The sequence below is a fragment of the Dendropsophus ebraccatus genome, chromosome 1, assembly GCF_027789765.1.
Source record: "Dendropsophus ebraccatus isolate aDenEbr1 chromosome 1, aDenEbr1.pat, whole genome shotgun sequence".
Taxonomy (NCBI): Eukaryota; Metazoa; Chordata; class Amphibia; order Anura; family Hylidae; genus Dendropsophus; species Dendropsophus ebraccatus.
Window position 1 is genome coordinate 119,379,441 of NC_091454.1, and position 23,691 is coordinate 119,403,131.

At 43.8% G+C, this 23,691-nt stretch overlaps 1 protein-coding gene across 6 annotated transcripts in view; it reads right to left on the reverse strand.

Annotated features, from left to right (window-relative positions):
- Positions 1–5,192: 5,192 nt before the first annotated feature.
- The window catches only part of KMT2E (lysine methyltransferase 2E (inactive)), an 84,608-nt gene continuing 66,109 nt past the window's right edge, over positions 5,193–23,691 (reverse strand). For all 6 annotated transcript variants that reach the window (XM_069977788.1, XM_069977776.1, XM_069977817.1 and 3 more), the window contains 7 exons: positions 21,797–22,047; positions 19,114–19,170; positions 16,498–17,064; positions 15,044–15,351; positions 9,982–10,070; positions 8,160–8,254; positions 5,193–7,443 (listed from right to left, as the gene is read on the reverse strand). In XM_069977788.1, coding sequence (XP_069833889.1) covers positions 6,010–7,443; positions 8,160–8,254; positions 9,982–10,070; positions 15,044–15,351; positions 16,498–17,064; positions 19,114–19,170; positions 21,797–22,047 — 2,801 coding nt within the window. In that variant the 3' untranslated portion in view covers positions 5,193–6,009. The remainder of the gene's footprint in view (positions 7,444–8,159; positions 8,255–9,981; positions 10,071–15,043; positions 15,352–16,497; positions 17,065–19,113; positions 19,171–21,796; positions 22,048–23,691) is intronic.

Sequence of the window (23,691 nt, forward strand, 5' to 3'; positions counted from 1 at the left end):
AGTGCTCCGTAAACTGCGTAGCACTGTTACTGCACATTCATAGTGCGGTCCACCATTACAGGTCCGTATTCACTGGCTGAACTATGGATGTGTGAATGAGGCCTAATATAGCCTAAAGCAGACCTGTCAGCAGAAAACATTGCTGCAGGTATTGTTATTATAGAAATGTATTCAGGGTTAGCCGAGAAATGTTTAATAAGACGAGATGAGACAGCTAATTCTGGGATCCTGTTATGCTGACAAATGCCTCCTGAGTACTTTAGCCCTGTTTGCTTAAAGGGGTAGTGCGGCGCTAAACATTTATTCACAAAATACCCAGAACCACTTTGGGCCAGGCTGGACTCTTTTGGATGTGATGCGGGGCATCCCTCTCTGTGTATTATCAGTGTGAGATCAGTGGCCCAAAGTCATTTAACCCTTTGAAAACAGCTGTTACTTATTCAAACTAGGACAAAAATGCCCATCTGCCCACTTTGATGCCAGTTTTTATACCCAGAACCACTTTGGGCCAGGCTGGACTCTCTTGGATGTGATGCGGGGGATCCCTCTCTGTGTATTATCAGTGTGAGATCAGTGGCCCAAACTCATTTAACCCTTTGAAAACAGCTGTTACTTATTCAAATCATGAAAAATGGCTATGTGCCCACTTTGATGCCAGTTTTTATACCCAGAACCACTTTGGGCCAGGCTGGACTCTGTTGGATTTGATGCGGGGCATCCCTCTCTGTGTAATATCAATGTGAGATCCGTGGCCCAAACTCATTTAACCCTTTGAAAACAGCTGTTACTTATTCAAATTAGGAAAAAATGCCAATCTGCCCACTTTGATGCCAGAACCACTTTGGGCCAGGCTGGACTCTCTTGGGTGTGATGCGGGGCATCCCTCTCTGTGTATTATCAGTGTGAGATCAGTGGCCCAAAGTCAATTTTATTTTTAAATAATAATTTTGTGGTTTTACTTTCATGCCCATTTTTATGCCAACCGTGGGGTCCTTTTGGCCATTTTTATCACCAGTCCTCTCAGGGCCCCTCACTTACGGTAGGGTATGAATATTATACATTTTCTGTAAGAATAATAGCTAAAACAGGAAAAAGAAAAATCCTCTGAATAAGAAACTGCCGAATAAGAAACCAACTTCAGCCCCGAATAAGAAACTGGCCGAATAAGAAACCAACTTCAGCCTCGTTTAATACCTGGAAGCTGAGTCCCTAGCAGTGTCAGGTATGGGTGGGGGGAGAGAGCTGCACTTAAAGAGCTCAGAGATTCCTCTTCAATTTACTGTACTATTTTCTATGTTTTGGAAGCAAAGACGTATATATGAAAGGTAACAATTGTCTCGACCTAAGTGTCAACAGTTTAGATTAGGGGGGTTTTACATCTAAAACATATTGAACAAAAATAAAATTCCTACACACGTCAGCTGTGATTTTAAAGTTTTCATGAATATGGCAGCATCTGTGCACACCTGCAAGCCCAGCCCCTGAACTGTGTGTTTGTCCAAACTTGCATCAGAATCCTGTCTCGCTTAGGGTGCCTTCACATGTACTGCATCGCTGTGTATTTATCACTGTGAATTTCTCGCACATAAATCCACAGTGATACTGATTGCTATAAAGTCAATGTGTATTCTCACTGAGTGTTTGGTGCGATTTTTACATGTGAGTTTTGATTTTCATAGGCGAGTTTAACACCACAAAAAACACAGCTACTTTCATACGAGTTTTGTCCGAGAAATAAGAAGTGATACGGTATGTGTGAAGGTACCCTTAAAGAGAATGTATTACAGTGGGGATGGCTATAGAAATGCCATAAGTGTCTTAGATAAGTATAATCCTTTGTTTATCTCACTAATCTCTAACCCATTTGTTCTGCTATTCCTAGTAGTGAAATACTCCACCTATTGGTAAGTGTGCACATTATTATAATAATAATTTTAATTATATATACACACACACACACACATATGCACACTTTTTTTTTAATCCTTGCATGGATTTTGTTGTAAGCAGAGATACCATCTTTCTTGCAACTCTATCTGTCAAGTGGCAGGCTCTGGACAGTCCTGGTACTTAAAGAGTACAGTACATGTCATTTTTAAAAACTTTTGATATGTAAGAAACTTATTCTAACCCTGACCAATCACTTACATTGTGTGAGTCATGTTACACAGAGCGCTAGCATGGACTTCTCCCAGCTAGTTCTGCTGATTTGTCAGGGTCTAGGCACTAAGATCCTGTCTTATAAAAACTGTTGATATGTCTTTATAATGACAAGTGACTATTGTGCAGAACCGTGCACTCATTTCTGTAATGCATATCTATTCTGAATTCGGCACCGGAATAGAGTTCGGCCTGCCATTCTACACACTCCCTGCTGCAGTGAGTCTATGGTGCTGGAGCTTTCACAGGAAACAGGGGCTTCCCAATGTGTCTCCAAAGGTTATACCGTATGAGGCAGGGAAGAGTGACACTCAGAACTTTATTCTTGTGCAAAACTTAAAATAGATGTACATTACAGAAATGAGTGCACAGTGCTGCACAATAGTCATTTCAGAAAAATACACTGGTGGTGTACTTTAGTCAGTCATAGTAAAAAAAAACAACAACAAAAAAAACACATTTTATATGACAAAGTACACCACCAGTGTGAGACTCCCTTGTCGCATACAGTGAAACCTTTAGAGACGGATTAGGAAGCTCACGTTTTCTGTGAAAAATCCAGCACCATAGACTTACATAGTCTAATATAGAGTGGGACACTGCAGCAGGTAGTGTGTAGAACGGCACTGCAAACTCTATTCCGGTGATGAATTCAAAATATATATTATAATCCAACTTTGATGTAACATCCTTAAAACTAGTAAAAATGAGGCTCAATATTGTGTGTGGCCTCTACGTGTCTGTATGACCGCCCTACAACACCTGGGCATGATCCTGATGAGGTGGCGGATAGTCTCCTGAGGGATCTCCTCCCAGACCTGGACTAAAGCATCTGTCATCTCCTGGACAGTCTGTGGTGCAACGTGACGGTGGATGGGGCAAGACATGATGGCCTAGATGTATTCAGTTCATGTCTGGGGAATGGATGGGCCAGTCCATAGCTTCTCAATGCCTTCATCTTGCAGAAACTGCTGACACACTCCAGCCACATGAGGTCTAGCATTGTCCTGCTTTAGGAGGAACCCAGGGCCACCCCGCACCAGCATATGATCTAACAAGGGGTCTGAGGATCTCATCTCAGTACTTAATGTCAGGCAGGCTACCTCTGGTAAGCACATGGAGGGGCTGTGCAGCCCTCCCAACAAATGCCACCCTACACCATTACTGACCCACTGCCAAACCGGTCATGCTGAAGGATGTTGCAGGAAGCAGATCTCTTTCCACGGTGTCTCCAGACACATGTGCACAGTGTGAACCTGATTTCATCTGTGAAGAGCACAGCATGCCAGTGGAGAATTTGCCAATACTGTTCTCTGGAAAATGGAAAGCGTCCTGCATTGTGTTGGGCTGTGAGCACAACCCCCATCTGTGGACATCGACCCCTCCTACCATCCTCAGAGTCGGCTTCTAACCATTTGTGCAGACACATGCACATTTGTGGCCTGCTTGAGGTCGTTTGGCAGGACACTAGCAGTGCTTCTCCTGTTCCTCCTTGCACAAAGGTGGAGGTAGCAATCCTGCTGCTGGGTTGTTACCCTCCTACAGGCTCTGGACACTACGCTGACAGACACAGCAAACCTTCTTGCCACAGCTCGCATTGATGTGCCATCCTGGATGATCTGCACTACCTGAGGGACTTTACAACCCACAGAAGTTGATCTCATGCCACCATGAGTGTGAAAGCAACACCATCAGCCAGAAAGCATAGGTACTGAGAAGCGATCAGCCTGTAGTGTTTTCCCACTTTAAAATGTGTGTGTGACTTAGAAATCAAATTTATGAACCAATGAAGGCCTGGATTTTATTGATTATTTTTGTGTGATTGTGCTGTCAGCACATTCAACTTTGTAAAGAACTAAGTATTCAATAAGATTATTTGCAGAAGCAGTTGGCGCTATATAAAAATAATTTAATTTCTAAAAAGCTCCCAGATTCCAGTCTACAGATCTCTGTTCTCCCTTTGGACCTTCCACTCTACCCTCCCTGTGTCACTCTGCAAAAAGTTACCACTTTTGGGAGAAAAAAAAACAAAACAAAAAAAACACCCATTATACATTACAGTAAAGTTGATGAAAATGAATAATTTTATCAGTAAAAATTTGTACTTGGTAAATCCAATAAAAAACACAACACATGATTATTTAAGCTGACTTATCTGAAAAGTCTGGAATGTCTGAAATTTTTGTCCAATAGTAAATTATCTTTTGTTTGGGTAACATCTCGCATCTAGGAATGCGCTTTCAGTGAAGGAAACATCCCAGAAAGATTGTGCACTTGGTATCATCGGTTGATCGTTGTCTCTATTACACTACCATCGGCTGATCGTTTCTTTAGGCTCAAACCTAAAATCATCAGGCGCCAACTGCGCATCGCTACATATAATAGCTAGGCGTGGCCAAAGGCTGACGATCCTACAACCAGTATACTTTAACCATCCACGCTTAAGGGCTCCTCCAGCACTCTGCTTCCTCCCCGGTCCCAAGCGCTGCAGCTTGAGAGTGGCCCGTCTGATCTGACAGGCCACTCAGCCAATCACTTACACCCTAGTGTGACCATTGACAATAAATGACTGGATTTTGGATCCCGAATAGAGCAGTTAAATAGTACCTGTCATGTCATGATTGCCCACCTACAGGATTTTATCTGTGGATCCTCCTGCAGTCTGCTTCTGACACAGCTAAGGAATTCCCATAGACTGCACTGTAATGCACTTACAATACAGTCTATGGCGCTTCTGGGAATTCCATACCTTGGCTGTGTCAGAATCGGATGACCCACCCGCAGGATTTTATCTGTGGATCCTTCGGAGGTAATCCTTTAATGGTTTCTCAATTAACAAATAGTCCCTTAACAGCCACATTCATTTACAGGTTAACAGCAATTTTACTAGCAAAACTGAGCAACCATTATCAATCTATCTGAAGACCATGTTGAGACTGCAACGATGCTGCTGCACCTCCATGTGCTTTACACCAGTATTGTCAAGTCTAAAGAGAAAACACACCACCACAACATGTTTTGGAATAGTCAGGAAAAAGTGCTGACAATGCATTTTAATGTACAGTTTAAGTGCTGCAGTTATGCATCAACGTTAATTTCTGTAAAATGTATGAAAGGACTAACCTGATAAAACGGACATAATTGTGGTTTATTAACATGAATTAAAATGCCCAACCAGTGCTGCAATGTGACAGTATATTACAAAAAAAAAATAAATGTCATATACTGTACTACTTCCACAAGGATCATACAATAAAAAAAAAAAAAATTATGTACAACGTTTTATCAAATGAGGTGGAAGCTTTACGCAATATACAAGCAAATACAGTATTTACAAACTTCTAAAGAAGTCAAGAAGTTAAAACAGAACTATACATTAAATTACAATTTTGTAAATAAACAGGGGATAATGTAACAATAAAACTGGTTCTGTGTTATCTATACACACAAATAGCACAGAAAGAAAAATTAAAAATGTGTTAGTGCTCTTACCTGTGTATTTAGATCACATATAAAACTTACAATAGAAAACATTCACTAAATGAACTGACAAGTGACTTATGTGTAGCGCAGTTTCAATTCTACTGCACCATAAACGGAACTGGAATGTTTACCCAATCTAAAGACTCAAAATTGGCTTCAAAGCACAACTATCAGATGTTTAAAATGAAAAGGGAAAAAAGAAAAAAAAAAAAAAAAAAAAAAAAAAGGAGGATGAAAGCGCACTGGTACTTGGATTTTTACAAATTTTCATATACAGGCTTTAAAAAGTACCTTTACAAGGTACATAGAAAATGTACAGTTATTTTACACAACATTTAAAAAATGTTAAGCACAACAAAACCAAATCTAATGCCAGCCTGAGCCATGATAATTGTTTTGGAAAGGTGGCACCTGCGGTCTGTGAATAGGTAACTGGCCAGGCACTGTGGAGGCCTGCTGAGGCCCTTGTACCCCATGGGGTAGACTTACAGACCCAGGATGGGGACAGAACCCTGCAGGTGATGCAATACTGTTTGGTCCTTGTGGTTGAATATGCGGCCCCTGACTAGGAAGTTGATGGTGCTGTCCTGGTGCAGGAGACTGGTGCTGCGACACAGACCCCACTGTGTTATGAACAGGAGTTTGGGTCGAGTACGATGCTACAGGCGGGTGAGCCCCCGAAGGAAACATTGCAGGTCCTTGGTGAGTCTGTAAATGTAATCCTTGTGCTGATGCGGAGTGATGTCCTGAACCACCTAGAAGATTAGCTGATTGAGGTGGAGGTGGTGGTGGGGGAGGAGGAGGAGGCAGCGCATTATTTAGAACATGCTGGTGTTGCACTTGCAGGCCTTGATGACCAGCTGGAACATGTTGCATGTGGGAATGGAGGGAACTTGGACCCGGTGGAGGTGGGGGAGGAGGTGGTAAATGGTGTCCAGTTGTCTGCGAGTGAATAAGTGCACCACTAGCAACCGGGACTGCATGAACTGGACCTGAAACATGTGGTTGATGACATCCTGGTGGAGGAGGAGGAGGAGGAGGTGGGGGGGGAGGAACACTAGATTGTGTACTCTGCAGGTGTACAGTGGAGTTCTGGGAAGGCAAATAATGTCCAGAATTTACATGATGTCCTTGAACTGCTGGTTGCCCCGTGGTTGCTGCATGGCCCTGATTTGAACAGGATGTGAACACAGGCTGCTGGGGAATATTTCCTTTGACTTGACTGTAGTTTTGAAAAGATGCAGATGCTTGCTGGTTTGGATAAAAGTTTGTTGTTGTGGGTGGTGGGGGAGGAGGAGGTGGGGCGGAGGTGTTCACAGTCTGTTGATTAAAGGGACTATAAACAGTTGAACACTGTCCTGTCTGTGCCTGGGAAAACAACTGCCCACCTGCTTGCTGTGGATTAGAAGGCTGCAAGTTTTGAGAGACAGGGTAAAAATTCACTTGGTTTTCTCTTTGTGGTGTTGTCACCTGATGAGAAGACGGGTGGAGGGGCCTATATGGTGATCCTAACTGCTGTGAATGAGGCTTTGGTGAAAGGTAACCGTGCTGCACAGGTGGATGTGGTGTAGATGACTTCGGAGGTTGTTCCAGATGAGGGGAAGAGGGACAATGCAGTTTTAAAGGCATAGAAGGCAGCTTTTGTGAATGAGGCTGTGTAGCATGGGACTTCAAAAGCAATGGCTGTTTCTGGTGTGGCTCAGATTTAAAGGGGCTTGTATTTTCCATCACTGGTGTATTTGTGGTGGTTTCTTGAGAAGCATCCACCTTCAAGGGTGTTTTGGATCCTGAAGAGCAAGGCTATAAGAAACAAAAACAAAATTGGACGTAAAGTTACTTTGGGCACAAAAACAAGACAGCAGTCTTTTTTTTTTCCACATACTCTTCCAGTTGCAACATCACATACCTGGCTGAGTGATTGCCCGCCCAGCCAGAAGAGCCGGGTATGTGACGTACCCAGACTCCAGCCACATACTTTTGCAGACAATATCAACCTATGTATTGACACTTATGCATTTTCTGCTTCTAATAAACTCTATTGTATTGAGTGGCTCTATTACAGAGGTGGCCATATATGGGATGGGGCACTTTGGTGGTAAACTGCTTTTGCATGCACCTCTTACACATACCATACTATTAAAAAAAAGGGATCAAGAAAAACAGGAGTGGCAAATTTTAAGTTTTACAACAAAGGGTTTGAATATTTATGGTCATGCAAAATGTTAGTTTTTCCTTTTTAATAAACTTGAAAAAAATTATAAAAAAATAGTTTTCACGTTGTCACATACTGAGAGTAGATTGATGGTGGCAAACATATTGTTTTCTGAAAACACTGTTAACATGGCCATATGCATAAAACTGCTAAAAAATCCAGACCAGAAAAGTGGGAGCATACTCAGATAATGGAAAATAAATGAAAAATCCTTCAATCAGACAGAATTGGCCAATATTTTGTTCAAGTCCTGTATAATAGGTGATGCCTACCACCATTTGGATCGCATACAAAAGCATCTTACCAAATTTTGTTTGGAAGGACTGCAATTCTTCTGGCACACATCTGGAGATTGGGTTTCTTTAACATTTGCACATTCACCATTTTCTGTATCACCATCTGACAAAGGAAAAAAAACAGTTACAAAAGAGTAAGCAAACAGTATATTGAGATGATTAGCGTACAGTATGTTGCTTAAAATGGCTGCAGCAACAAGACTCTTATATTGTTATGTCATCAATATGTATGGCCCATACAAAACAATGACCCTTTAGCTTATAGTCTACCACTGTATTTTACCAGGGATAGCTTACATCTGCCCAGACACAAAATTAACTCATGGATCATAGCTGTGCCAAGATAAATTTCCACACTTCAGTACTAATTTCCCTAGGACAATATGTATTTTACTCACACCAATAAAATACTTGTTTAATATTTATTTATACATATAACTCTTAAAATGTAATATGTTGGTGCTACATAAATAAACAGCTTTCCCACCATTTATAAATTCCCCACCATAAATAGATTTTACTAAATATATACTGCCGTATACCCGAAAAAAAAAGAAGGTTAATCACCTGGGTGCGTGACAGGCAGCGGTGGGGAGGTAGTCATCTGGGAGGCTCTCTGCCAGTGTCTAGTCACAGTGCTCTGCCTGTCAGCGCGCTCGGAGGGATGACTGAAAGGTAGAGAGACCAGTAACGGACCTCTCTGCCCTTCAATCATCCCCTCAAAGTGTGCTGACAGGCAGAGCGCTGTGACTAGACACGGACGGGAAGCCATCCAGATGACTACCTCCCTGTCTGTGTCTGTCATGCGCCCGGGTGATTAAACTCCTTTTTTCCGGATATACAGCTTCTGCTGCAGTTGCGGCCAGTATGTGCCACGGGCTGCTTAGAAGCTGTATACAGTGGTTTAGGGAACCATATCAGCCTGATTGAGCTGATTGGCTCCCTTTAAGGGGCTGAATGGAGACTCAATTGGACCAAAGCCAAGCCAAAGCCAGGAATGTATTTAAAGAGAGGAGAAATCGCAAATAATTTATGACCTGTTCTCTGTTTATAGTCTGTTCCTGGCTTTGGATTCAAAAATTTGTCAGATGTATCTTTCTGTGTAAAGGCACCTTAGGTTGGTGAACTTTGAATAAGCAATCTACTATTTTTTTTGTTATATCCAATCAGTATATTCTGACAAACTGGAATACAGATTGCTCCCCCTCTGCTCGCCATGCACAATTATGTATCGTTAATGCAGCAATTTCTGCCAGCACTCTGAACAGCTGACATCATCCTTGGAGCTCAAGAATTCTGCAGTAACTAGAGATAAGTGAATCGCTCATCTAAACAAAGCGAATCACTTCATTTGATCAGCGCTCCGCTCATCAAGTTGGCTGCCTGTCAGTGCTGCTCTTCTCCCTGCCGCTCCACCCCAAATGCCGGGGAAAAGCTGGATGCAATCCTGTTAAAATGGTTTCCCACTCCTCCCAGGATTGCATCCAGCTTTTCCTGGGAGGAGTGGCAAGGAGTGGAGCAGCCCTGACAGCCAGCCGACTTTATGAGTGGAATGTTGATCAAACAAAGTGACTTGCTTCATTTAGATGAGCGATTCGCTCATCTCTAGCAGTAACAACACATTAACAATAGAAGGAGCACTTACCCAATGTTGTGGGCAAGAGGAGATTTCGACCCTAACTATCCTACTAAAAATTAAAAAAAGTCAGAAGGCAATGACTATCCATGATCCCTAAAAAATCCTACTGACTATAATTATTATTTTTCTCATTTTATCATGGCTAATTCATAAGTAGAGCATAAAGGATATTACTAAACTACTGGACGTACCAGCATCTTTATCTTTCCTGTGGTCACTCAGCAACAAAGCTCTGTGATAGCTTCTTTCTCTGACTTGTTCCACAGATGTCGAAGAAGTCCTGAAAGATAAAACCAAACAATACAGTATGAAAAAAGGAAACCCCTACAATTTATGCTTAACAGCATACTATCAATTATTTTCACTCATTTGTATAACATTCTAACTTTATTTCCACAATGATATATACCTAAGTAAACCTTTTTTTGCATTATACATGTGTGTATTGCCATTATTTCACAAAGTCACACTAAAAATCTAAAAAGACAGACAACCAACAAGCATAGCTAGTTTTAAAGCGTACCTGTCATTAGAATTCCTTACCCGATCAGTGTGCAGTTGGTCCTGCTGCCAGTTCAGGTAACTGTGGATGAGGCCACCTGAGAAACTTCACACCGATCGTGTGAGGGATCATAATTACAGGTACGTTTTCAAAGACATCTGAACTCTGTGTGCATGGAGTCTCCTGCTGACAGTTAGATTAGGACTCTACTAATAACATGCTAAAATAATTTTTTTTGGAAATTTAAAAGGGAGGTATTTATAGAAAAAAAATGCAAAAAAAAAAGTTCAGTTGAGATACTGAAAAATAAACTTGGGAAATTAGCTAGCAGGGTAAAAATGATCCATCACATAGAATGTATTGCAATTTGGCTATAAAAATGATGTTTCCACTACTATCTAAATTCAGTTTAAACTTCTGCTTTTTTTCCTTGCAAAAAGAGGAATATTCCAAAATTCTATGCGCAATATCTTCTGCATGGCGGTCCCCAACGTGTCACCATAAACTGCTGTTTGGGAATACAACTAGGTTTAGAAGTGAAAGAGTGCATGTGTAATGCAGATTTTGCTGGAACATTTTTCATGCATCATTTGCATTTGAAGCAGTGGCGGATTATAATATGGGGGGTTTGGGCGGCCGCCCGGGGCCCAAGGCACCTAGGGGCCCATGCCGCCCGCCAGTGCCGTCGCTAGGCATGAATATTCGGGGCACAAGCCCCAAATGAATTCAGCCTAGCCCCGAAAGTCACCCCCCCCCCCCGCGCACCCGTGGCTCGCCAGCGCTGAAAAAACAGCAGCCGCGGCCTCTAATAGTGATCCCCGGCCTGCTCCCATTGCCAGCCCCCAGGTACCGGCGAGCCTGTCTCCTGCCTCTGGAGTCCGGACGATCATCTTCAGTGAGCGGAGTCGGTGAAAGCTGAGGGCGCAGCTTCGTGGCTGGGGTGAGCTTCCGGCAGAGAGAGCCTGTATCACAGGCCGGAAGCTCACAGCTGCAGCCCCGTGATGCCCAAACTCTCCTGCTCGGCGATGACGTCACATGTGCGCGACGCCGCCGCAGAGAAAAGTTCGGGACCACAGGGCTGCAGCTGTGAGCTTCCGGCCTGTAATACAGGCTCTCTCTGCTGGAAGCTCACCCCGGCCCCGAAGCTGCGCCCCCGCGGACCCATCAATGCCTGCCTCTGCTCCCCCTGCCCTCTGGCTGCCCTCGGCCGCTCAGTCTCCCCCCCAGCCTCTCCCATGCACCCCAGCTTCTCCTCTGCTGCTCCCCCTGCCACCCTACTTCCCCTGCCCTCAGCCTCTCCCCCTGCACCCCCCAGTCTCTCCTCCTGCACATTCCACATCTTCTCCCACTGCACCCCCCAGCCTCTCCTCCTGCACATTCCACATCTTCTCCCACTGCACCCCCCAGCCTCTCCTCCTGCACATCCCACATCTTCTCCCACTGCACCCCCCCCCAGCTGCTTCCCCTGCAGCCCCCCAGCCTCTCCACCTGCACCCCCAAGCTTCTCCCCTGCACACCCCCCCAGCTTCTCCCCCTGCCCCCCCCCCAGCTTCTCCCCCTGCACCCCCCCCCCACTTCTCCCCCTGCACCCCCCCCCCACTTCTCCCCCTGCACACCCCCCACTTCTCCCCCTGCACCCCCCCCACTTCTCCCCCTGCACCCCCCCCCACTTCTCCCCCTGCACCCCCCCCCACTTCTCCCCCTGCACACCCCCCACTTCCCCCCTGCACACCCCCCCCACTTCTCCCCCTGCACACCCCCCACTTCCCCCCTGCACACCCCCCACTTCCCCCCTGCACACCCACCCACTTCTCCCCCTGCACACCCCCCAGCTTCTCCCCGTGCACACACCCCCAGCTTCTCCCCTGTCACTACAGCTGCCTCCAACTGCTTCTCCTGTCCCCCATCTTCTCCCCCTGCCACCCTAGCTGCCCCCTGCCACCCCCCCAGTTTTTCCCTATGTCACCCCAGCTGCTCCCCTACCCCCATCTACTCCCCCCGTCACCCCAGCTGCTCCCCAGCTTCTCCCCCTGTCACCCCAGCTGCTCCCCCTCCTTCTGCCACCCCCAGCTGCCCCTCTGCAGATGAGTTGTGGTCAGAGAAGTCTTCATGATGCTGCGCCAGATGGAGAAGAAAGCAAAAAGTGAGCGACGGCAATTAGAGAAGACGTCACCTGTGAGTCATTAGTAACTGCACTATAATCACTTCTATAGTGTGCAGAGCCTGTGTACCATTGGGGTCTAAATGGGTCAGTGTATTGTTTGCAGTAGTGTACTGACACAGCCCCCGCGGTCACTACAGTACACTAACGCAAACTTTTAAACTAGGACCCAACTACAACAGCTGCAGGCACTACAACTCCCAGCATATCCTGAGGGCTGCAAACTGTCAGTACATGCTGGGAGTTGTAGTGCCTGCAGCTGTTTAAGTTGGGTCCTAGGTGTATCATACATACAATAAAAGTTAATAGTTTACTATAAAGAAATTAGTGTATTTTTTTTCTAGTTGAGGTCCTTTGTGTACGAAGCGGAAGGAGGGGCCCAGGTAGGGTGGACAGCCCGGGGCCCAGGGTACATTTAATCCGCCACTGATTTGAAGTGATTTCCATTGTACAGTGGAAATCCCCAAAAACCCTCAACTAGTTGTGTAGGGTACATTTAGACACCACAGGTGTTCGAAGAATGTTTTCAGCATTGGGTCATGAAGATTAAAATATTTTCTAAAATTTCTCATTTTCACAAGGAACATAGGGGAACAAGGAACAACGTCCCGAAGGAGCGATCTCCCCCACTCGACACCAGGGAACGGCTGCCTCCGGTAATCAGAGGCAGCTGTCAACTTTGACAGCTGCCTTCGATTACCGGGCACGGCGATCAGACCGTGCCCGCTAATAGCCGCAGTCCCGGGCTACACGCGGCACCCGGGATCGCGGTGGTTCAGAGCGGGGTCGCCGCGCGGCCCCCCTTTGTTTTGTGCCACTATATTCTGATAGACATAATTGTTTCACTTTCTGAATAGTGGAGTAATGTGGGGGATTGGGTTTTTTTTGTGAGACGAGCCAGAGCTTGGGGCTAAATATAGCTTTGGGGTAAATATAGCAATTTGATTATTTATTACAATTTTCTGAGAGGCAAGATAAAAAAATAAATAATAAATTTAGTCTATTTTTCCTGGTGTTTCCATGCACTATGCATAACAATCTTTACTCTGCAGCTTGGTATTATAATGGCAATACCCAATGTATCACTACCAATAATATCAATAAAACAAAATATCTTTTGTATTGCTATATTAAACTTGCAATAGTTGAAATTTCGGGGTTTCTATACATGTTGTTCACTGTGCAGGATAAATATTATAGTTTTCTAGTATGTTTTTTTTTTATTGTGTGTTTTGTAATTATAAAGGTCTTTATTGAGAAAAGGACTCCCCCTATTTTACTTTTTTGTAAGACTTTTTTTTTACTTCCTCAAAAGACTTGATATTGCAACAATCTGATCACTGGTATAGCAAACTGCTCTACATCTATACTGCAGTGTGTTATACCTGTCAGTGATTCACTGACAGTTAATATGTGGCAAACCAGAGGCCATAATCCGGCCTCCAGATGCCACAGTAGCCATCCTGAGGTAACCAATGGGCTACAGGAGGGTCCCTTGCCCCTGTAGACACAGCAGTCACTACTGACGGCAGCATTTAAAAGGGTTAAACTGCCACCACCAGAGTGCTCTACAATGTTGGCCAATGTGGCATGAGCTCAGCTGTCTCCTGAGCAGAGCTCCTGTTATGATCAGGTGTGTACACTGGGCAGTACATGTGTAATTGTTACAAGAGATTTATCAGTCATGATGCGAGAAAGTGAACCCATTCATGACCAATATATCTATCTGCCATAGGTCCTTAAGGGGTAAAATCAATATCAATTCCAAGCTATCTTAAAGGGAACCAATCACACTAAAATTGGGCATTAAGGTAAGGAAACGTGCTGGTACATCAGACAGCACGCTTCCTAACCATCCCCCTGTCCCACCCGTCTCATGAACATTCAGCCCGCAAAGTTAGTTTAATCGTGTCCCGCGCTCTATGCAAATTACCATACAAGTAGTCACGGTGGGCGGGACGGCTGTTCGAGTAGTCACGGTGGGCGGGGTCTTCGTCAAGTAGTCACTGGGTCCTGGGCCGGCTCCTGCGCTGTAATCACGCCCCTCCGGACGTGTTGTAAAGCAGCGCCTGGTGACGTCACTCAGGGGGGCGGCATTGCACGTCGGCCACGCGGACGTCTTTACTAAGCTGCCCATGCGCAGTACAGTGGGTGAAGCCGCTGCTGCACTAGGCCGCGCAAGCGCAGTACAGCAGCGTCTTCTCAGGCACGCAGCTTAGTAAAGACGTTAGTAAAGACGCAATGCGCCCCCCCCCCCGGAGGGGCGTGATTACAGCGCAGGAGCTGGCCCAGGACCCAGTGACTACTTGACGAAGACCCCGCCCACCGTGACTACTCGAACAGCCGTCCCGCTCACCGTGACTACTTGTATGGTAATTTGCATAGAGCGCGGGAAACCATTAAACTAACTTTGCGGGCTGAATGTTCATGGGACGGGGGGGACAGGGGGATGGTTAGGAAGCGTGCTGGCTGATGTACCAGCACGTTTCCTTACCTTTATGCCCAATTTTAGTGTGATTAGTTCCCTTTAAAGTTAAAGTTAGTCACGGACTGAAATCAAAGTAGGCAGAAAAATAAAAATATTTTATACCATTGAACCTCCGGATCACTTTTCTCATTAGCAGTGGCATCTGTAACTTGAGAACTTTGGTCTGTCTCCTCAGAGTTTGTATTCTGGACTTCAGCTGCCAATGGTATAGTCAAATTTGCAACAATCTCACTGGGTTCCACACTTTCAAAATTGTTACAGTTTTCAATATTAGCAGTGGTGGTAGTACAGTTCCCAGGTATATTCCCACTTTCAGAATGAGGGGAAAGTGTGACCAGAGGCAGAGTTTCCGGCTTTGAGCCACTCTTTCTTGCTTCACGTTGCCTTTTTCGATACTCCAATAAGGATACCTGCACAAAACAGATAAGTTAAACAACTGGAGCAATGTCTCTCCACATCAATAGTAAGGGTGCTCTTGCACAGTGAAGTTTGGTTCTGTGGTGTAGTTTTTAAGCAGAAGCATCTTGGGTCCCTGCACCGAATAGTCCCGCTGCCATTTCTGAGGCAGACTTGTCTCAACAGTGATAGCTCGCTCAGCCAGTCACTGAAGGAGGATGGACAGTGTTGCAGCCAGTGATTTAAGAGGGCTAGTGTGATATCCGCTAAAAGGTGTTGTCTCAGAGAAAATCTGTTACAGTAATCAACAGATCACCCCAGGTCCTGCTACTGTCACAAGACTGATCTTGCCAGGAGAAGCAACAACCTCTCACATGAATGCCCATTCATGTAAAACAAGGGCAGCTCAAGTCCTCCAGAATGGAAGATGCTTTGTGTTCTGGGTCAAAATGGTGGACCCAATCTCATGATGTTTTTACGCTCATGAGCATTTTTGTTGATTTAACCACCACTCTTACAGTGCACTTTTTGAATCAAATTTGTCTTAGGAACATTTAAAATTCTAGTTGCATTTTGGCCAAGACAAATTATTGTTAGATGCGGTTTGTGGTCAGTTGCCAAGCAGCATCTCATGAACATGTAAGGTAAATAAAGGTTTTGTTTTTTTTACTGTTATCCTTAAATTTTATGTAATATGATGTTCTAACACCTAATTTCTTTGTTACAGAATAAAAAATATTGGCATGTCAAAGATCCAAGCTAAAAAATATGTAAAGTAGATTGTCGGCACTCCGGATAACGTGCAAAAACAGTGCAAATTTATTCAAAGTTGTCACAGCATTACAGGAAGGCAACGTTTCTGTGGCCTCTCGCCACCATTTTCAAGCCGGGAAAAAAAAAAAAAAAAAAAAAAAAAAAAGGGCTTGAAAATGGTGGCGAGAGGCCACAGAAACGTTGCCTTCCTGTAATGCTGTGACAACTTTGAATAAATTTGCACTGTTTTTGCACGTTATCCGGAGTGCCGACAATCTACTTTACATATCTACAAGTAGGCTCGAGGTTGGAGTTCCTTGCCTGGCACCCTTATTCTCCTGAGTGCTGCTGAATATACTTAAAGACAAGCTAAAAAAAATATATTTTTTGTTTTTAAATTCACAAACCTTTTTCTTTTGTGGAGGATTTAATTGTGTTCCATTTCCATCCAATACACCATCACTGCTAAGTGCTCGACCAAACCCAGCAATAAGTCCTTCCTCTGAACAAAATATCGATCCGTCCATGTACATATTACGTGCATCATCTTGAATCAGGCACTTTGAGTCACTCATTCGAAAACCACCACCGACTTCTAACTGGTGGGAAGGGGTTAAGTCTCTCAAATTAGAATTTACTGCAGAGAAATTCACTCCTGTCCTTTCTGGGCTTTTGATCCAAGATGAATATACTGTACCCCGTCCACAGTGAGCATTTTCCTGCTGGCTGTTTGATTCAGTCCTATCCCGGGACAAGGGCTCCATATTCTTTTGTAATGCAGTATGTTCATTTATTTCAAGTCCCAAATGATGGTCTACAGTGGACTCACTTTCTGATGTGCACGGTTTGTTTACCTCTGTCCTGGTCCGTGGGCTAGAATAACCAATAGTCTTTATTTCCTGCACACCAATTTCAGTGAGATTAGAGTTTCTAAATGAATTTAAAGCCAATGTTGTTGCTGTTCTATCACTACCCTGTTAACAGAAAAAAGGTTATATTTTAAATAAAGATTTGAAAGAAAGCCTGTGTATAAATATGTGGCTCATTTATACAAAATAGGGCAGTATGTTAAGTATATTAAGTTATTAAAAAGAGTAACTGTCATATTTTTTTTTTTTTATTGCAGAAATCAGTAGTATAAGAGATTTTAAGAAACTCTGTAATAGGTTTCATCAGCTAAAAAAGCCTCTTTCTGTACACAAGAAGCAATCTCCCAGCCTCCCCCCCTGACTTCTTGTCTGTGCATTATCAGACAAACACGTCTTCATTACAGAGAAGCCAGTGAAGACGGGTTCTGCTCTCTCCATTGTAAGCCTATGAAGCGGGGAGGGGCTGGGGGAGATGAGGGAGCAGGAAGGTGTGACATGAAGGTCAGCTGTTTGTAGACTCTCTCGGCACCTAAAACGCTGGATTCTGGGGTCAGAAAGGTCAGTGCTTATCTATGAACTTACTGAGAGAAGATTGCAGGGTGTTGTGCTGTGCAGAAATCCTCCGTGCTCAGTCACTCCTAACAGCCCCTCCACCCTCCATAGCCACATAATGGACACAGAAATCCTGCTTCATTTGATGTGAGGGGGGAGGCTGGGAGATTGCTTTTTCAGTACAGAAGGAAACACTTTTAGTACATAAAACCTATTACAGAGTTTCTTAAAATCGCTTGTACTGTTTATATTTAATGTTTTTAAAAAAAATGGCCCTGAAATGACAGTTACGCTTTAAGTATATTAAGGAAAAGCTACCTTAAAATGGTGGTGTACTTTGCATATAATTTTCTTACCATAAAGGGTGTCATCCAGCTGAAAAATGGGAGCATTATGAGCTACTATTAGCTAGACTACAATTAAATTCAAAAGACATTCTGTGTCCCTTTTGTAAAATACTTTTCAGCTAGGCGACAATATAAAGCCCTACAAAAGGCAGGGATGAAAATACACCTTGAGGCTGGGTTCACACTACGTATATTTGAGGCTGTATTTTTGAGGCTGTATAGCAACCAAAACAAGGAGTGGATTGAAAACACAGAAAGGCTCTGTTCACATAATGTTGTAATTGAGTGGATGGCCGTCATTTAATGGCAAATATGTGCTGTTATTTTAAAACAACGGCTGTTATATTGAAATAATGGAAGTTATTTACTGTTATATGGAGGCCATCCACTCAATTACAACATTGTGTGGACAGAGCCTTTTTTGTGTTTTTAATCCACTCCTGGTTTTGGTTGCTATGAGGACCTGACATGAGGACCAAATACAGCCTCAAATATACATAGTGTGAACCCAGCCTAAGGGTGCGTTTACACCTACAGGATGCGCAGCAGATTTGATGGTGCAGATTTGATGCGGTGTTCAGTTATTTAAAAGAAATCTGCTGCGGATCCGCTAAGTGTGAACGTACCGTTAGTTCAACAAGGTCTTACAACAAGGTTCTAAGAAGCTACTGGTGCTTGTAGTTTACGGTCGAAAATAAATGAGCAGCTTTCTTCACACAATGTTGTTTTAGGGGCTGTGATTTTAATGGTAAAAGATGGGCGTCTTTTGGCGTCAAAATGATGGCCGTCCAAAAAACAGTGTGTGTGACCAAAGCTAAAATATGAAATTCCCAGCAACTCTAAATTGACTGTTAGACAGAACTTTTGCAGTATATGTTCTTAGATCTAAGAACGTACTGCAAAAGTTTTACAGCACTACTGCCACTAGTTCTCTTCCAACATGGATTTTAATGGGGGAAAAAAAATACATGGAGAAGCAGAGATTAAAAAGTGACATTATGCAAAAACTAAGGAAAAAAAAATAGTTTTGGAAGTTTTGCAGTTTCGCCAAAATAACATGATTTGACAGCGACATGAGAAGTTACTTTAAAGAACACGGATGCTACGTCACAGCAGGAAAGTTGTATTAATGGGGGGGGGGGGGGGGGGGGTGGTTGGGCGTGTTAGTATTAGCAATGCTACTTTTAACATGCAATAAAAAAAAACCACAAAGCATTAAACAGCTGAGAAAAACTATTTTGGATCAACTACTTACATCTTGGCCACAGGATTTACAATTCAGGTCTGGAGAACTCTCAGGTGAAGAAACGCTCTAAAAGAAAGTAATGGTAGAAAAGAAAACTGTTAAAGATCAGTCTGCAAAATGACTTGTAGATCTCTACTAGATCTCTCAAATCTACTGATGGAATTAAAAAGATTAGCCCAAATAAAAAATCTAATCTGCTATTCAGAGGTCAGGGGATAAGATGTCAGATAAATAAATCACTGGGAATGAAGACAAGTCAAAGAATATATGGGCCAAAAAAATCTTCTAGGATAATGATACCACTCCTTGACGGGTATATACATTGTAAAAAGATACATAGGTCACAGTATATACGCAGTAGGGAACCCTCTAGGTTACAAACACTGAGTATATCTGTACCTTGATCTTGCAGCTTTCGGATGTGTGTCTTCTAATTAAAGAGACCACCCATACTCACAGTTTCATCAACACAAGGAGATTTATTCCATGGTACAGAGTAGGGCTGGGCGGTATACCATGAAAATACCATTACAGTCTCTGGCGTCAGTAAACCGACCTCAACTTTGCCAGGACGGTATCTTTAGAGGTTTGTGTGCCCTATGTGCAGTGACGCTGGTGTGTCAGAGCCAGAGAGGACATAGCTGCAGCTGATCGGATGTGGGGAGTCTTCCCCCTCCTGTCTCGCGCCTGGGATATCACCGAGCTCTGACACTACAGCCCGTGGATTCAGATTATCTCCTAGGCCCCAAGACACGGACACTGAGCCCGGGGAGCACCGTGGCCGAGTGCAGCCTAGGAGCGTCCTGTACTCCCCGCCCTGAAATCTGTCCCCGGGGCAGCGCATGCAGCACAGAGCAGACGTCTGCAGGTCGGGAACCGGACCGCTGCTACACCGTGACTGCTCTGACCCATCCCTCTCCCTTCACTGCCGGGACCCGCCCTGTCAAGGACTCAGTTCACACAGAGCAAGGAGGGACGGAATTCCGCAGCGGAATGCCGTTAGCCTCCGTGTCATATGACACTCTATGGGAAGTGCGCGCTGCATCACTCAGAGTCCCTCTACGTGCTGAAGAATGAACGTGTTTATTCTTCAGCGCCAAGAGATACAGCGTGCGCACCTCCCATAGGTTGTCATTATGATACAGAGGCTAACAGCATTCCACCCCTCTTGCTTTGTGTGAACGGGGCCAAACAGGGCAATTGCTGCGCAGAGCAGTGACCTGGAGCTAGAGGGGTTCCTACGCTCCATTCACTGTGCACTACCACAACTATCCCCCCTGCAATTAACTAACAGCCAGCAGCCTTCAGGAGGTAAACTTACTACTGTGCTGCCGCTGTCATCCACACAGCCGTCCCCCGTAACTCATAACCGGCACCAGTCTCCAGGAGGTCCCAGGCCAGATAACAATCATGCTGGGAAAGGGCAGGTGTAGTGGCAGGTCACTGCATGGAGGAGTCGCTTTTTTGTTTAGATTCACTGCTTTACATCTTATCACTGACAACCAGAGGCAGAGGCTAACGGAGAAAGCGGTTTCTCCATTCTCCATGTACACACAGGCTCTGGCCGTGTCTGGAATAGCAGAGCTGTCTCAGTTCCTGCACACCACATGTAGCTCTGGCTGTGCCTGGAATAGCAGAGCAGTCTGACACGAGGGGACAGGTCTCTATTTATACAGACCTGTCCCCCTTCCTCTTGGGTGTATAGTGTATATTGGGACCTGTCCCCTCCTGTGTGTACATAGCTGTATAACTCTTCGGAGACCCCCCTAATAATGACAATAGAATAAATGCACAGCCTTGGGTTGCTGCTCAGTGAGATACATTTTTTTTTTTTACTCTATTGAAACAAAAAATCCTCAGTTTGGCACGGTCAAGTGGGTGTCGCTTGCAAAGGGGGGGGGGGGGTGTCTTACAAAAGGGGTGTGTCATAATTATTGTTCAATTACCATTAGTGCAGCTACATGTATGATTAACCGCAATATTTATTTAGGCCAATATCACCTAACCCTAGTACAGAGTACAAAACCTGCTTACAGGCTGTTACATTTTCCCAAACGGCCAACGCCTGAGCGTTTTTGAGAAATATAACAGCCTGTGAGCAAGTTATGTACTCTGTAAAATGGAATAAATCTCACTGCACTGATGAAACCGTAAGTATGGGTGGTCTCTTCAATTAGAAGACGCACGTCCGAAAGCTGCAAAATCAAGGTGCAAGTGTTTGCAATACTATTCCTTATCATTCTTTGCACAGATTGGATTCAGTGGAAATCCTCAAGTGAAAGGAATTATCTTAATTAAATGCGGTACTGCTACGTTGTCAGAAATGTGGTCTCAACGTGTTTCATCCCCCTCAATCCTCAGAAGACCAGATGCGGGAAACAATGAAAAAAATCTTTGGTTGTGATGGGCACTGTATTAAGCCACCAATGTGTCTATTAAAATGTGAATAGCGTAAAAAAACAAATTTACAAAATGCCAAAATTGCCGGGTTTTTCTTTGGTCACATCACAGCTAAAACTTCATCTATACCAAAATGGTAAAGATAGAAACTACAGATCATGGTGCAAACCCACAAAACACGCTTAGCTTTATTTCATTACTACTGTAAAATCGCTCATCTCTAGTTATAATATCCACACAATGCACAGAAAATAATCTTTCACCCCATAAAGCAAAAACTATTCCAACGTACCTCAAAATGCAAGTGGTTCCCACGTAAGCATGGGGTTACAGGAGTAACTGGTGAAAATGTCTGCTTGCAGTTACTACGACTTTCGTCTTCTACTTTTACCCTGGGAGGAGTAGTAAATAGTGAAGTGTCTGTTGAGGGTATATCTGCATGGGTTGGTGTAGCATAAGGAGATGCAGTAGGTGTAGAATTTTCTGAGTAAGCACAGTCCAACAACTGATATAACCTCCGTTTTTTCAATGGTGTTGTCAAATCTGCACAAAAGGAAGGAAAAACAATGTCAATAAGATTCAACCTTCATAAGCAAATCCTATTTACAACAGTAACATACAACAAACAAACAAAAATAAACTTTGGCTATAAAAAAATGACTATGCTAAAGTACTGATCAGTATTTTTCTGTAGGGCACACCGCCTCTTTTCTCTACTATGCAAGCATTAAAAAAAAATGTAGCTTTTTTCAATACTTTATTTTTTTTCACAAAGTGATCAAGTTAGATGGATCATTTTGTAGGTTAGCAGCTTGAATCTCTGAAGGAGGTTTTCACATCTCTAAAATAACAAGAGATTTGAATTAGTCAATATCATTTCACAAGAAAATCCGCCTGTAATTTGACAAAAAATGTACTGGTAGATACTTTGTGTGTGCTGGCAACCCTCACCGATCTCTAGAACAAATTACTGGGAGTGCTTTGTAGCTTTATGTCTCTTTGACTCACTGCAAATACATTTTTGCATCTCCAAGCAATGCTGTTCACTAGTGATCGACAAGGGTCTTAGCCATTTTAACACCATGCAATACTTCCTTCTGATAGGTCACATGACATTTCAGAAGACAGAAAAACATGAAAGTATCCTTTAAGAGAATTGTTCACCATGTTGATTTACTGGGCAAAATGACTTTAGACTAAAACTTAAAAGCTGTTTGTGAGGAACCCCTCAATTTTAGTGGGACCCACTTTAAGGGTGTTATGTAGGTTTATATTAGCAGTATGATTATATCAGGTACACTTAATGTAATAGACATGGACAGTCTGTTAATAAGTTTATTACAGAAAGAATGTATTGTAAGGAAATGACCTATTGTTTAAGCAAAGTTGTAATATTAACACAGATCTTAACCCCTTAAAGTAGAGGGTTCCGAGCATTTGGGGTGTTCCCCACAGGTGGGTGTTCCCGGACCCCACAGGAGTATGAACAACGGCACTGAGGTCCTAACTAGAGATGAGCGAACCGGGTTCGGGTACGAGTCCATCCGAACCCGAACGTTCGGCATTTGATTAGTGGCAGCTGCTGAACTTGGATAAAGCTCTAAGGTTGTCTGGAAAACATGGATACAGCCAATGACTATATCCATGTTTTCCACATAGCCCTAGGGCTTTATCAAAGTTCAGCAGCCACCGCTAATCAAGTGCTGAACGTTCGGGTTCAGATGGACTCGAGCATGCTTGAGGTTCGCTCATCTCTAGTCCTAACGTTATTAGCGGCTGGCGCATATCAGCAGGTTCACTGGCCCGCACCTGCTGATAGTGCCGCTTTAATGCAGAATGCCATATATGTATGGCACAGGAGTGTTTGGGCAGTATAACGGGAGCTCAAGAGCTGAGCTTGTGTCATAGCCATCACGCACTGTTAATGATGGACATCAACTGCACCGATGACAGTTACCAATGACTGACCTGTCAACCCGCATTAAGTACCTAGCCATGCAATGAACGGTATAAGAAATTTTTGTTTTATATGTTCTTTGCTAATGTTCACATAAAATTTTTTGCATTTGGCTCACAAATTCCCCTAAATGTTTACTTTTGAGTACAATAAATACAAAAGTGCATCTCTGATAAGATCACCTTTTTCTTTAAAACAGATTTCCTGTGACAGATTATTTATACAGATCG